Source organism: Pipistrellus kuhlii, unplaced genomic scaffold, assembly GCF_014108245.1.
Source record: "Pipistrellus kuhlii isolate mPipKuh1 unplaced genomic scaffold, mPipKuh1.p scaffold_m20_p_1, whole genome shotgun sequence".
NCBI classification, from domain to species: domain Eukaryota; kingdom Metazoa; phylum Chordata; class Mammalia; order Chiroptera; family Vespertilionidae; genus Pipistrellus; species Pipistrellus kuhlii.
Genome location: NW_023425404.1, coordinates 112,037,596 through 112,052,261, shown reverse-complemented (window position 1 = coordinate 112,052,261; position 14,666 = coordinate 112,037,596). Strand labels below are relative to the sequence as shown.

Sequence of the window (14,666 nt, the reverse complement as noted above, 5' to 3'; positions counted from 1 at the left end):
GGGAGGGACTGGTGGTGGGAATGACAGCTCAGACTGTGAGGTGAGAGTCTCCCTTCAGCATGAATTGGAAAGTGTGGGAAAGGCCCAAGCCCAAGGCCCCAAAGGCCGGATGGTGAAAGGCACAAAGGGATTCAGAAGTTCATTCCAGGGCCACTTGGGGAGGCAGCCAACGACGTTCCCAGGTCCTTTCTCGGGAAAGCGCTGGTCTGCAGGCAGCATTTCAGGTCTCACTAGCTCTCCTGAGTCTTGGCACCGACAAGCGGCGATTCTATGAGCCTCCTTCCTTCTCCCAACCTCCGCCTCTGGGGCCTCCTCGCTTCAGACGCCCCCTTACTCCCCATCTTTCCCTGGGGAGCTAAAGGGAATGCCTTGCGGGAGTCCTCCCCCCGGCAACGGCCCCGCGCGCTGCACGCCTATCCCGCGGCCTCCCCGCGCTCGGAGCGCGCAGGGCCGGGCCGGGCGGTGGACCCGGAGCGGGAGGCTCCGCTTAACGGTCCCGCGGCCGCACCCCGCGCCCCGCCCGGCGGCGCCGCAGCTGCCCGGCCCGCCCCCTGCGTCATGACGCGGGCGCCCAACGCGGAAGCCCTCGCGGCGCGCCGGGTCCAGCCGCGGGCAGAGCGCGGAGCCGCGGGCGCACGGTCCTGGCCGGGCGCGAGCGGAGCGCAGCCTCCTCCCCAGCCTCGCCGGGCGGGCCGAGCGGGCGAGCGGGGCGCGGCGCGCGGGGGCCCCGCGGTGGGATGCGGCTGCCTCCCCGGGCCGGCGAGTAGAGAGGGCGGGTCCCCGGCCTTGGGAGCGCGACGGTGGAGGGGACCGAGGCGGCGGCCATGGCGACCCCCGGCAACCTGGGGTCTTCCGTGCTGGCAAGCAAGACCAAGACGAAGAAGAAGCACTTCGTCGCGCAGAAAGTGAAGCTGTTTCGGGCCAGCGATCCGCTGCTCAGCGTTCTGATGTGGGGGGTGAACCACTCGGTAAGGGCTCGGGCTGCGGCAGCGGTCTCTCTCCTCCTCCTCCTCCTCTTTTTCCTCCTCCTCTTCCTCCTCTTCCTCCTCGTTCCCCTCCTCCTGCAGCTGCTGCCAGGCGTGGAGCTCGAGCGGGGCCTTGGCCCTCCGGTTGCTCGCGCTCCGGGGCTGCCCTCCTGCCGCGGCGCCCCCATCCTCGGGCGCACGCCCGCTTCACCGGGCCGCCCGCGCGCCCCTGGGACCTCCCTGGGACCCAGGTCCGGCCGGATGCAGGATGTGGGGGAATCCCTTGTGCATTTGAGCTCTGCGGACTGCACCGGTGTCATCCCGTCCTGTCCCCGCAGCCTGGGAGCTGGGAAGTTTGCGCGGGCGCGGCTCGCGGGGCTGTCAGCCTCGGCGGGGCTGTGGGGCCGGGAGCCGGGGGCCGGGCCGGCGCGCTCTCCCGCGGAGCGCGGCGGGGATGCGCGGTGCCCGGCGGCCGGCAGGTGTACCTGTCCCGGGCAGGAGGTCCGGAGCCTCCCCGCGGGGTGACGGGGTGAGAACACTGGAGGTCGGGGAGATCTGGACAGCAGCTTTAATGCTTAGGTCCTTTCCCCCCAATCTCTCTTGAAAACTATGTAATTGAAGATAAGGATTCTTTTTTTGACAAAGGAAAAGCCAATGGAATGATGGCCCCGGCGGGGGGAGGGTGTGTGTGTGTTAGCATCTCTCCCGCAGCGCCCTGCTGCGGTGCCGCTGTGCGGGCTGAGCAGCGTTCCGCGGGGAGGCATCCCTCCTCCTCGTCCTCCCCACCCTCCCCCACCCTGGGAGCCAGGCCGGAGTCACCACTGCGGAAGGGAAGGGCGGCCAGGGGATGGCCGCAGGAGGGAGGGGGTCTCGGCGGGCGCGAGGGAAGGCTGGCTTGAGTCGAATGCACGCGTTTGGGGTTTCTTTGAAAGAAGAGCGCCTGGGAGAGGTTAGCTTAACGGGCAGCCGGAGGTGGTGGAAGATGCGCCGCTGCGGGCTCTGCGGACTGCAGGTTGAGGGTTTGAAATAGCCTCCTGCTGATCTCAATAGCGAGGGACTCCTGCAGTGTTAATCTCCTTAGGATCAGGAAACACGAGAGGAGTTGTTGGCTGAGCCATGAAAGTTTAAGTGAGCCTGTGAATTTTGACCGTGACCTTACCCTTTGCGGTCAGTTAGCATCTGGGCGAAAATGTAAGCTTGCTTTCCTTACGTCTGATTCCGATGTATGTCCGTGTGCCCTTCTCAGCGTAATGGAAATGACAGGAAACCGTGTTGATTTTTAAGAGAAAATTCTGAATTTAATGAAGTTGTTTAAAATGGCTCAAAATCATTGTATTTGTACTTTTCTTTTCCACGCTGGGGAAAAGTTGAAGCAGCATCAGATTGGCTGTGTTTGCATGGAGTGACTGTTTTTAAGAAGGCTGAGAAATGATTACTTCTATCAGCCTAATGCCTGGTTCATTGAAGTTCATTTTAACTTCCGGAGAACTTTTTATTTTTTATTTTTTTTAAGCAATTAGAAATGTTAAGCTTTCACAACAGCATACATTAAGTTTTATCACAGTAAATAAAATGAAATGTTTCCTATGTCTGCAACTTAAGAGTTAGGTTTAATTCTGTTAATAATTTTTTTAATTATTTGTTAGTTTCTTTAAAAAATATAATGTTAGTTCCATATTTAGGGGTGATTTTATCTTCTGCGGAGAAGATACTTTGTTTAGGAGAGTGCTACGTCTGAGGGTTTAATCTAGTAAATTAGTGTCAAGAATGTGCTGTTAAAACAGAGTGTGACCTCTGGGAATTAGTCTGAATTCCAGCTTACTTTAGAAAATCTTAAATTGTGCATGTTTTACTGTAACCACTTATGTTGCTACTTTATATTTATGAATTGCTACATTTGTTTTAGTTTTTTGCTATTTGGAAATACTTTGAAACTACTTAAGGCTTATAAAAGTATGACTTGCAGATAGTGCATTTTGTGTTATTTAATTACTTTTTGCTTTCAAGAAAAGTTAGCAGTTCTAAAATTAGTCATCCAGAGAGTCAAGTTTCCATAGCATGTAATGCAACCATGTTATTCATTCAGCAAATGCATATTAGGAACAAAAAAACACCAATCGCCCTGCAAAGATTGCTAAAAAAGCCACTCATACACTCATATTTTTGTCCAAGTATTTTTGAGGGCATTCAGCTGACATAAGAAAAGTTTATTTCACAGCCTTCTTTTTCAAAACATCTATTTTCTTTGTTGTTTTTGAACAAAAAGAAATGAAGTGTATATAATAATGAAATCTAAGCATTTAGATGCCATGTCTTTCTGGTGGATTTTCGTTTAAGCAACAGAGTTTAATGTTAGGTAAATATTTTTATATGACCTTGTGTGTGCCAAAGTCCATGATATAATATGAGAATAAATAGGTCAGGATTATTAAGGAGCAAGCACAGTGTTGTATCTGAATGGGATATTTGAGAAAGCACAGCTGAGAAGGAACAGACCATTCAAATCCAGAGTCTTTTCCTACATTTCTCATGTGATCAGATTAGTAGAAAAGGGTTGCCAGCAATAGAGCAATTTTATGCTTTTAAAATTCATTTGGACTTGTCATAAGGACATTTAGAAATAGCCATACTTTTGGAGTCGTAAAGGGGAATTGTATATGTATTTTATCACGTGTGCATCTTCTCAGGAGTTGAGAACTTCTGCATACTATGGGAATTGCTCATTGGGTCTGTGTACTACTTCTCTAATTCTGTTGACCTTAGGAATGTTGACTAATTTTTGTATCAATGTTTGCATCTGTGAAGTAAGGTGATTGAAGTGGGTGATTTCCAAGTTTTTTTCCAACTTCAAAATTCAACTATTTTTTAGCGTCTACTAGGATTAAAGCATTATATATTAGGATGCACAGACTAGGGATAATGATGATATACGATATAAGAGTCATTGCTCTTAGAACATTGCAACAGCATTCAGGAAATTTTCAAGGCCATGACTAGAGGGAAGGAAATCAGTAGTGACTGGGAGAGATGTGTGAGCAAAGAGCTTGTTGGATTGACTGTGGTTGGACTACATTGCAGTCTATTAAGTCAAAGACTGCTTGATTGAAATGTAAAAAATTTGCAACCAAGGTAGGAATTTTCAAATCCATTGTGGCTATAATTCTCAATCAGAATAATACTGACTTTGTGTGGTTAATTTGATATGTTACTGCTTTCCAATTTAAAATACCCATCAGTGAATGGATCACTGCCAATTTTTAAGTATTTTAAGCAGAGAATATAATTGAATACATTAAGGAAAAGACAATTTAAGAAGGCAATTTTGTCTTATATTTGGAATTAAACTAAAAAGGATCAGACAGCTTCTTAAAATTATATTTTAATAGTGTGTGGAGCATGAAGACTGATCTGAGCTAAGACTTGTTTTAAACATATTCTAAAGGATATTTATGCAGAATGAAATGTGAGCCTTTTAGAAATTATATTTAAAAACCTATTTAAATATCTAGGGGAAGACATTATTGGTATAGAAAAATTTTGAAGGGTATAAAACTTGCTTAAAACAAATATAGTATTTAGAAGTAGCCGTTATTAATATTAGAGTCTTTTGGCTGCAAGCCATAGGAACACAAATGAATTTAGGCAAAAATTTAAGCTATTCGGGAGTTTTGGAGGCCTATCTGGGGAGGTGGGGATTAGTAATCAAACCAGGAGAAGGACACGAATGCTGCTGAGCCTCCAGATCCATGGGAACCAGTGCTTGAGTGCTATTGGGACATTTCTGTCCTTAGAAATGGGGAGAGAGAGGGAGAACATCAAGTTTTGTTTTCCACTTGTTTATGCATTCATTAGTTGACTCTTGTATGTGCCTGCATGCCTGGCTGGGAATCGAACCGATAACCTTGGCTTGTCGCCTGGATGCTCTAACCAACTGAGCTACCCAGCCAGGGCTTTCTGTCCTTTTGGCTTCATTCTTTCTCACAGCTGACAGGGCAAGGAACTGATGGTTCCTGAATTACATTTGGTACTTTCTGCCCCCAAAGGGGACTTTCTGTCTCTGGTTCCGTTATAAAAATCCCATGGAAGGATTTCGCCTGGGTTGACTTTGGTCATTCTTGGCCACCCCCTGGGACTGCGCAGTGGTGAAAAGGTGGCAGCTTCTGCCTGGTGGAGTTGGGGCAAGAATAGTTCCCCAGAGAAGGGAGAGGCCTGGAGGCGTATCAGGCAGGTGTATGTCCTCGTGACAGAGTGGGTTGTTTATCTTGGTGCTGAGTGCCACATTCTGTGTTTTGGTGAGTATGTGGTTTTTGGGGTAAAATATTCATAGCTTTCGTTATATTCTCAATGAATCTGGGACTTGAAATAGTACATAACTGATTTGGAGAAATAGTGATGTCTTTTAGGTTTGTGGGCTTATATTTGAGCAGTGGAAAAGGCAAAAGAAAACCAGATTTTTAAAATGAAATATATGCCTATGAAATTAACGGAATAGAACACAATAAGGCGATTAAAATAATAACTAGCTGGGCAGTGGATGAAACTCACTGAATAAATGGGACCCAACCAATCATTCACTCAAGAACAATCTCATACTATTTTCCTTCCCCTTTTAGAGGAGAAGAATGACAAGCAGGCACACACCAAGTTTATCGTTAGGGAAATCGTTTCAGAATCCCTAAAATATGGGGTAATAGCTGAGAACAAAATACATTTCTTCTCAAATACCTTAGAGTGAACCTGAGTATTTAGAATGATGCACATGGCAGGACAATGATTTCTCTCTCTACCGCAGGATTGTCTGCTATGCTTTTCGGAAGATTCTCTGCAAGAATTGTAATAAATAAACAAAATCTACCTTAAGTTGACTAAAAGTGCAGTCAACCAGAGTAATTAGTTCTGCCAACATACCCTTGGAAATGTAAATTTTGGAACTGAAGGGAATTGGTGTAGTTTGACAAAATGGTGTGTGGTCAGACAGATTAGGTTCAAATCCTGCCCTTGGGGCACTTTGAGCAGGTAGACGGTTTCTCCATTTGAGCCCCAGTGTACTCCTTCTGAACATGGAGATGATCCCGGTTGCCTCACAGGATTATTTTCAGGGTCCAGTAAGATTATATATTTAAACCCTGGCACTGACACAGCCACCATAGCTCAGTGGTTGAGCGTTGACCTATGAACTAGGAGATCACTGTTTCTTTGTCACAACACATGCTCCAGCTGTGGGCTCGATCCCCAGTGTGGGGCATGCAGGAGGCAGCCCGTCAATGATTCACTCTCATCATTGATGTTTCTGTCTCTCTCTCCTTCGCCCTGTCTCCCTGAAATCAATAAAATAGAATAGAATAAAATAAAATAAAATAAAATGTGGCCCGTAATGAGCACATTTTGAGGATTCAGCAATTGACACCTCGAAATTATCAATTTCAGATGCAGTTAGGCTGGTAGCATATTATTAGTCACTAGACACGTGTTTCTCAAAATATAACGTGTGCTTTCATCCCTTGGGGACACTTAAGAAATGCAGATTCTGACTCAGGTCTGGGATAAGCCCTGTTTTTAGTGGTATTTATCATGTTCTTAGGCGATATTGATACTGCTGGTCCACAGGCCATACTTGAAGTAGCAAGACAAAAGAAATCATCTATACTAATTTATACTAATAAAATGGTAATATGCTAATTAGACCGGGAGACCTTCTGGACATCCTTCTGGTCAAAACCGTAGTGGCAGGGTCAAGGCAGAGGTAGTTAGGGGCAATCAGGCCAGGAAGGGAGGGCAGTTAAGGGTGATTAGGCTGGCAGGGGGTCCAGTTGGGATGAGCAGGCTGGCGGGGGGGGGGGGGGGGGGTTTGGGGGTGAGCAGGATGGCAGGCAGAATGGTTAGGGGCAATCAGGCAGGCAGGCAGGCAGGTGAGTGGTTAGGAGCCAGCAGTCCCGGGTTGTGAGAGGGATGTCCAACTTCCAGTAGTTGGACATCCTCTGAGGGGTCCCAGATTGGAGAAGGTGCAGGCCGGGCTGAGGGACACTCTCATGAATTTCATGCACTGGGCCACTAGTGTTAAAATAAGGAGAAATATTCAAGCTTTGTCCTCTGATTGCATGTGATGAAGCCTTGGAACAAAAGTGTCCCCATATTAGAGTTACAAAAGTTAGGAGAAGAAATTGTGTGTTGAAAAAGGATAAAACTTTTTTTTTTTTTTTTTTTTTTAAGAAATGTTGAATTGCAGGTGATGTCGAGTGGATATTGTAGTGACAGTGCCCACCCGTGGGGTGTTGGCAGGTGGCATTGGGACTCAGGAACGAGGGTGGGGTGGGGATGCCGATTGAGAATTGTCCAAGGAGGTGAATGGGTCTCAGGGAGAAGCGGGAGCCCTGGGACTCTTGCTTTGAGGGAAGGATTGAGGAAGAAGAAACAGAACCCAAGAGGAAACTCAGCAGGAAGGCCAGCAGAATTGCATGCTAGAAATCATGTTGTCATTTTGAGATAGTGGTTTAGTGTGTGGGGAGGAATGGGGGTGAGGGGAAGGATAGGTGAAAGATGCTATTTTATTTAGGAATACCTAGATATTTTCCTTCACTTTATTTCTTCATTTCCATTGTCACCTCTACCAATCCTAACCAGATTTATTTCCCTCTTTCTGTTAAAAATACCTTCTAGCCTATTTCCCTGTTTTTCACTCACATTTCCTTTTTTTTTTTTTTTCCCCCACCATGGACCCCTGTGACAGTCTGGTGAAGGCTATGGACCCCTTCTTAAATAATGCTTTTGAATGAATAAATGAAATAGTCCAGAGGACATGTGCTCTCAAGTTCACAGATCTCCTGAGCTCTGTCCATGGCCCAGTGAGGAATAAGGAGGGGTGTTACGGGTGGCACAAGGGGGAGAGCACACAGAAGCCAGGAACGGTCCTCATAGTAGGAAGGTAACACAGTCTGAACTAATTGCCTGCTGAGACCGCAGTGCTAGTGGGCAGGTGGTGTGATTCAAACTTAGACCCCTAACCATTGAGCTGTGCTGCCTGGGCATGCCTGTGATTATTCATTTCTTTGAGAACTTTCCTTTCCTTAGTCTTAAAATCTTTGACAGACATGCTACAGTGGTCCCCCCATCTCCACAAGAGATACATTTCACAACCCCCAGTGGATGCCTGAAGCCACTGATAGTACCAAGTTCCAAAAGTGCTATTTAATTTTTTTAAATTAATTTCTTTATTGATTAAGGTATCATATTTGTCCTCAACCCCCCATTCTAATCCCCCACCTCCCCTCATGCCCCCACCCCCCTATTGTCCTTGACCACTGGTTAGGCTCATATGTGTGCACACAAGTCCTTTGGTTGATCTCTCCCTTTTATCCCCACCCTCCCTCTGAGGGCCAACAGTCTGACCCATGGCTCCTTATCTCTGGGTCTGTTCTTGTTCATCAGTCTATGTTGTTCACCATTTCCCCTGGATGAGTTAGATCATGTCCTACTGGAAATATACTTATAAGAATAAAAAATGAGACAAGCAATGCTGAAAGGCATATGAGTACTATTTAATTTATAAATTAATCAGACTAAGAGATTAACCACAGTAACTAATAATAAAATAGAACAATTATAACAATATGCTGTGATAAAAGTTACATGAATGCAATTCTTTCTCCCTCTGACCCTGTCTCTGTCTCTGTCTCTCTTTCTCTCCTGACCTGGTAACTGAGGTGGGTATGGAGTGACTAACTGGGTAGTGGTTATGCTAGTCAAAGGGATGATTCACATCCTGGGTGAGATCGAGCAGAAGACGATAGACTATCACATTACTCAGAAGAGTGCAATCTGGAACCTACACATTCTTCATTTCTGGGCCGCTGTTGACCACAGGTGCTGAAACTGGGGAAAGCAGAACCATGGCTCAGGACTGACTACTCTGTTAGCTATTAACATGGAGGAAAACTATTTGAAAACACTGTTTTTCCTTTACAGAAAGTCATTGCTTATGTTCAGAGCATGTCGGAAGAGTGTGTGTGTGTGTGTGTGTGTGTGTGTGTGTGTATGTGTGTGTGTGTGATATATTCATGAAAGGAGTTTTAGGGAGTTTTAAAACAGTAACCTACCTAAAGATAAGGCTTTACATTCAAAATAAGTCTTTGTAGCCACACTGGCCACATGTTACTTTTTTTTTTTTTTTTTTTTTTTAATAAAAGGAGCTAATAATAGTACCTATTATGGAGGGTTGATATGTGGATTAAATAAGTTAATTCTTGTGAAATATTGAAAGAGTTGCTGGCATATGCTAAGTTCTTAGTAAATGTTAGCTGTTATTATTATTTAAAAAATATTTTAGATGATAAAACATGTTAAATTAATTGTTACCTTAAGCAGGTTCATATATGTCAAGTCACCATTGCACGTGGCATTCTTGTGCATCTTTGAGTCAGATTAATCGTTTTAGAATGATCTTGGTGCCCTTGCTTCAGTTTCTGCATCTGTTTCGTTAAAATGTTCTTTCTTATATGGCCCAGGGGCCCACACAGGCAGCAGTAAGCAGGCTGAGTGGAGAGTGGGGGGTCTGGCAGGGCTGTTCACCCAGAGTGTGACTCAGGACAGAGGCATGCTATTGCCTGGGGCCGATTAGGAACGCAGGACTGTGGACCCTGCACGCATCCTGGAGCGGGATGTCCATTGTAACAAGACAGGCAATTTGCAAACATGCTCCAGTTTTGAGAAGCCCTGGCTAGTTAGGTAAATCTTTGGTTTCAAACCTTGGGGCCCCTTGGAGGTGCCTCAGAGGCGGTGGATAGGAGGCTGAGCTGGTGGGGGAATTGAGTCTCTACCTCAGCTTCACCCAGAGCAGCTCCTTTTGCCCTCCTCCCCCCCACCTCCTACTCCTTCTCCGCCTTCCCCTCCTTCTCTTCCTCTAACCCCCCTTTTCTTCCCCTTTTCCCTTCCCCTTCCCCTCCTCCCAATCCCCTCCTCCTCCTCCTCCTCCTCCTCCTCCTCCTCCTCCTCCTCCTCCTCCTCCTCCTCCTTCTCCTCCTCCTCCCTTTTCCTACCCCGTATTCCCGCTTCCTTTTCTCAGTGAATACACACTGTTTTACAACCGGGGGAAATAATGTATGGGGGCAAAACGTTTCTGCAGCCAAGAAGACTGAAAACCACGGAGGTGAAGTATGGGAAATGCTAGAAGATGGTTGAGAAGGTATTTTGAGGCCAGGTTTGCAAGGGCCCCCTAACAGATGTTTGCCAGAGAAAAATGTAAAAACAGTTTTGACAAGGGCCACTTTAACATTTACCATAACTCTCAAGTGTTCCTCAACCGTGAAATTGTTGTTATTCCCACTTGGCATGTTCTGTGCTCATTGAAGCTATTTCTTACTCCCCCCCCCCCCCCCCATCCCCACCAACTTCCATCTAGCGTTCTGTGTCTCCGCCCTCCCACAGCTGGTAATCTTTAGGAAACATTGACCAGAGCAGCCATCCGCTTCCCTTCTCCTATCTCCCAGCCTGCTGACTGTGGGCAGCTGAGTCCCTCAGCCTGCAGGCAGGCGGGAGGGCTCCACTGTGGTTTGGGAGCTTCTAGACACGCATGGCTATTTAAATCTCACTTAATTAAAATTAAATCTTAGGAGTCAGTCTCGTATCAAGTGCTCAGCAGGGTAATGAGGGTGACGGCTGCGGTGTCAGAGGTGAGGAGAGAGACTCTCCATCCTGGCAGCGCTCGGGTGGACGGCACTTGCTGCTCCGGGGCCTCCCATCTCGGGAACAAAACGAACGGCCACGGCAACAGAAACGTGCCTTGGATGTCACTTCTCTCCCTGCAGCCTTGTCCGTTCTGGTTCTGTGTTCCTTCTTGTAGCAAGCATTGAGAAGTCTTGTCCAGAGCTGTCACCGCTTGTGTCTGTAGTCGCTGTCCCCCTTCCCCGGACATTCTGTCTGTATCATCGCCATCCGGGCCCTCATCCTCACTGCTCACTGCCAGGAAGCTGCTCTTGTCAGTACCACAGCTACGGTGGTGGTCATGATTTTAAGGCCAGGAGTGGCGCTCTGTTGTCTTTTCTTGTTTTCCTTCTGCCTCACCAGCCATCTGTCTTACATGCCTTATCAGGTTTCTCCTCCTCCTCCTCCTCCTCTTCTTCTTCTTCTTCTGTCCATAAGCCGACACACTAACCACTGAGCAAAACCAGCCAGGGTAGGTTTCTCTTATACAATTCAAAATGTTGGAATGCCCAGGGATTCTGGCCAGGGTCTTCTATAATGTGTACATTCTATCTGCCTGGTCTTATTTTTATTTAGTCTCATGGCTTTACACTGATGATTGAGACTTTTTTGTCTTCAACTCTGACTTCCCTGACAGGCCCCACAGTCAGTTTCTCACCATGTATCTTTGCTTGAATACCTAGTAGGCATCCCAAATGTGTGTCCCAAATCGGACTCTCAGTTTCCTCCTCCTTCTACCCCCACCTCTGTCCTGCCCTAAACCGGTTTCTTCCCCATTTCCAGCAAACCGCCAGGAACCTGGGGACCAACCTGATTCCTCCCTTTTCGTCAGCACTTTTATTTTTGAGCTCCCAGTTTTCATACTCCTCTCATTTAAATTCTCTTTCTCTAGACTCTGCAGCAGTCCGCAGGTCTCCCTGTTTCAATCCCAGTCCTCTACAGCGGTGGCAGAATGGGCAGAATGATCTTTCTGAAATGGAAATGCCATGTCACTTCAGTGACCCTTCCAGAGGCGTCCGTCCCACTGCCAGTAAAACCCGGGCTCCGTCTGTGGTTTGTAAGGTCTCCCGGGCCTTGCCTCTGTCTCCCTCTTTGCCCTCAGCCCTGACCACTCCCTTCGTGACTTCTTCTTTTTCTGTTCCTCAAACAGGCCGCACTCGGAGCAGCCACAGAGCTTCTGCCTTTGCTTTCCCCTCCCTCCGTCTGCAGTGGCTGGCCGCTGCGTGTCATTTCAGTCTCTCCGCGAACAGGGTTGCCTTCCATGGCCTTTCTGACCTCCTCACCCAAACGAGTCCCTTCACTGTCATATTATCCTTTTACTTTCTCCGTGATACTTCATACTTGGAAACCGAGTTGTTGGCGTGTTTATTATTGATCTCCCCAGCGAGGGTGTTTCGTTCCACAGCAGCTGAGGCTGTCTCGTTTGCTGCCCAGTCCTTGCACGTAGCACAGCACACACATGCAGTCGGCGCCCAGTCAGTGCTGAAGGAGCCAGCGGAGCCCGGGCTCTGTGAACTGCAGGCCGTTAGTGCTCAGCCGCTGTGCCCGGAGCCCTCCCGTCCTCACCGTGTGAAACTCGTTTTTGCCAAGAGCGAGCTGAGAGCCTAAGAGCGTTTTGCTGAGCAGTTTGTGCAGTGCATCAGGGTGCTGCACGCTGGAGATAAGAAGTGTGGGGTAACCGTGAGCTGACATCCGAGAGAGAGCGAGCTATGTTTACAGCAACATGCAAGACCTTAGCCTTGTGAGTGTAGCGGAGAGGGGTCAGAGAGGAAACGGCTTGTCATAGTCGCCAAGTAAATCATGGGAAGACTACGGACACGCTTCTGAAGCCAGAGACGCTACATGGAAGGGGAGAGAGTGCGGCAGCGGCTTCAGTTCCGCTCTACACATTCTGGCATTCGGACGTTCCGTTTCAGATGTGTTAGACGTTGTAAGAGCAGCGATAACTCCGGTATCTCGGACCTTTTCACCGTGTTATGTTTTTGCCGGTTCTTAAACGGGGCCTCGCTTTCTACACGTACTTGGTAATTTTGGGCTGAGAGCTGCTTATGTCCCTTGGACAGTTATTTGGGGAAGATTTTTTGAGTCCGCATGTGAAAGCGTGTTTCTCTCGAGGACTGTTTGTGGCCAGGTGGCCGGGGCTGCTAGAGACCAAGGCCTTTTAAAACTAAACTCGCAGCTTGAGACTTTTTCGAACCTCCTGGTAATACAAGTGTGAGCAGTTTCCTGGGGGGTGGAACCGTTTATTTTTGGGTGGCCCTTACCCTGAACGTGTGACCGTCCTGGGTCCTGCCCGGATGGGGAGCGGGTTTCCCTTGGCGTTTCCAGGGAGCCGGCCCATCTTCCCTCAGGCGCCATTGTGCCTTCCCTCTTGCATTCTTATGGTTGTATGTGTTACCCTTCTTTCGCAGCTATTCGTATTGAAATGACTTCTGCTTTCTGTATTTCCTGTAGGCTCGGTTATTTAGGATTAGAATCATGCCTGCAAGCTGCCACATCCGGACATGCAGAGCTTACGCCCTTACTTGTCGTTGTAACAAACGTGCACTGGTTTTGTTGGTCTCCCTCAACTCTGAGAAAGGTATTCTGTGTCAGTCAACCCAAGAATGACCTCTGTAACACGCCACACCACACAGCCTGCACCACGGTGCCGGTAGGTTGGGTGGCTGGGGACTGGAGTCAGTATTGCCACCTGCACACGATGGCCACGGCTGCGCTAGCCAGAAACGTGTACCCCTTTTGTCACTTGCCTGCACAGAGGAAGCTTGTTGTAAGGTATGCACAGGGGTGCCCTCTGCACTAGCAGCCACGCTGCTTTGCTCTGCATCCAGAAGTTCTCATGTCACATTTTTAAACGTTGGCATCCTTAAGGAAGCTTTCAGGTGGTGTTTACGTTGGATAAAAGGGAAAAACATTGTGGTTTATAAAGTCCCCTTACAAATTTGAATCTGCTCTAGAAATTGCATGATTATGTTGTCTTTTCTGCTACATGCATGCTTCTGTAATGCAAATTAGTTTACACAAGATTGGTAAACAGGGACTGATGATGTATGATGTGGAAATTGGTCCAGGCACATTTTCCTTGAACATGTCGCCGAACCAGTAGCAGCAGCCAGATGTGCCAGGACAAGGCACACACGGCCAGAGGCAGCACACCAGGTCTGACAGCAGGTCAGGACCTTGCTCACTCACTGTGGCTCTTCCTCTGGACTCAGGGGCCAGGTGCTTGGTCTTGGGAGTACCAATCTCACGGCCTCTCCAATCTTTGTGTGTTTTGTCCTAGTCTGCATAACTTGGGAGCTCAGTCATGTCTTACAGTCATTCCTTCCCATTGAGTGATCTTCGCAATGTATGGTTCAAGATAAAGTTCATTTTGTATTTACTAGGAATTACATAATTTTAAAGACTGAAATATGTATTTTTAGTATTTTTTAAGTGTTGTTCCATAGGTTCTGAGCAGTCTGCTTAAAATCTGTTTTTAGTATGTATTCAGAACTTAGTTTCATACAATATTACAAATAGAAACACTTGTATTCACAATAACTATATGGAATTCCCCAACTGCCGCCCAAAAACACACAGTCATTGCTATTGCTGTGTTTCCAGGGGTAACCAGGTATAAAAGTGATAGAAGCCTTACTAACTGTAATTTTAAGAATCCATACTCTTAAAAAATTTGAAGACACTGATCTCCTGGTAAACAAGCAGAAACTTAATTTCCTTCTGGGCCTCTTGAATTTCTTTAGTAACCCTCCTGCCACCTGCCCACACTGCCCGCTGCTCTCTCACTCTCAGGTGTCTGCTTTGCTCATATATCTTTCACAAGTTGGTCCAGACTTCTTAAGTTTCAAGCTCCCAAATTACCTGTCTCACTGTGCTACTAATCAGCTTTATCTTTTCGAAAATTTGTCCTTGCTTCCTTCTCTGCCCAGAAACCTGAGAAAAATCCTTCTTTTCAATTGACCTCTCCTTCATAGAACTCAACTTGGAATATGTTTCCCCATA

The 14,666-nt window shown here is 47.3% G+C and overlaps 1 protein-coding gene across 1 annotated transcript in view; it reads left to right on the top strand.

Annotated features, from left to right (window-relative positions):
• Positions 1–580: 580 nt before the first annotated feature.
• Positions 581–14,666, top strand: part of PIP4K2A (phosphatidylinositol-5-phosphate 4-kinase type 2 alpha) — a 153,897-nt gene continuing 139,811 nt past the window's right edge. The window contains exon 1 of the mRNA XM_036459930.2: positions 581–968. Coding sequence (XP_036315823.1) covers positions 825–968 — 144 coding nt within the window. The 5' untranslated portion in view covers positions 581–824. The remainder of the gene's footprint in view (positions 969–14,666) is intronic.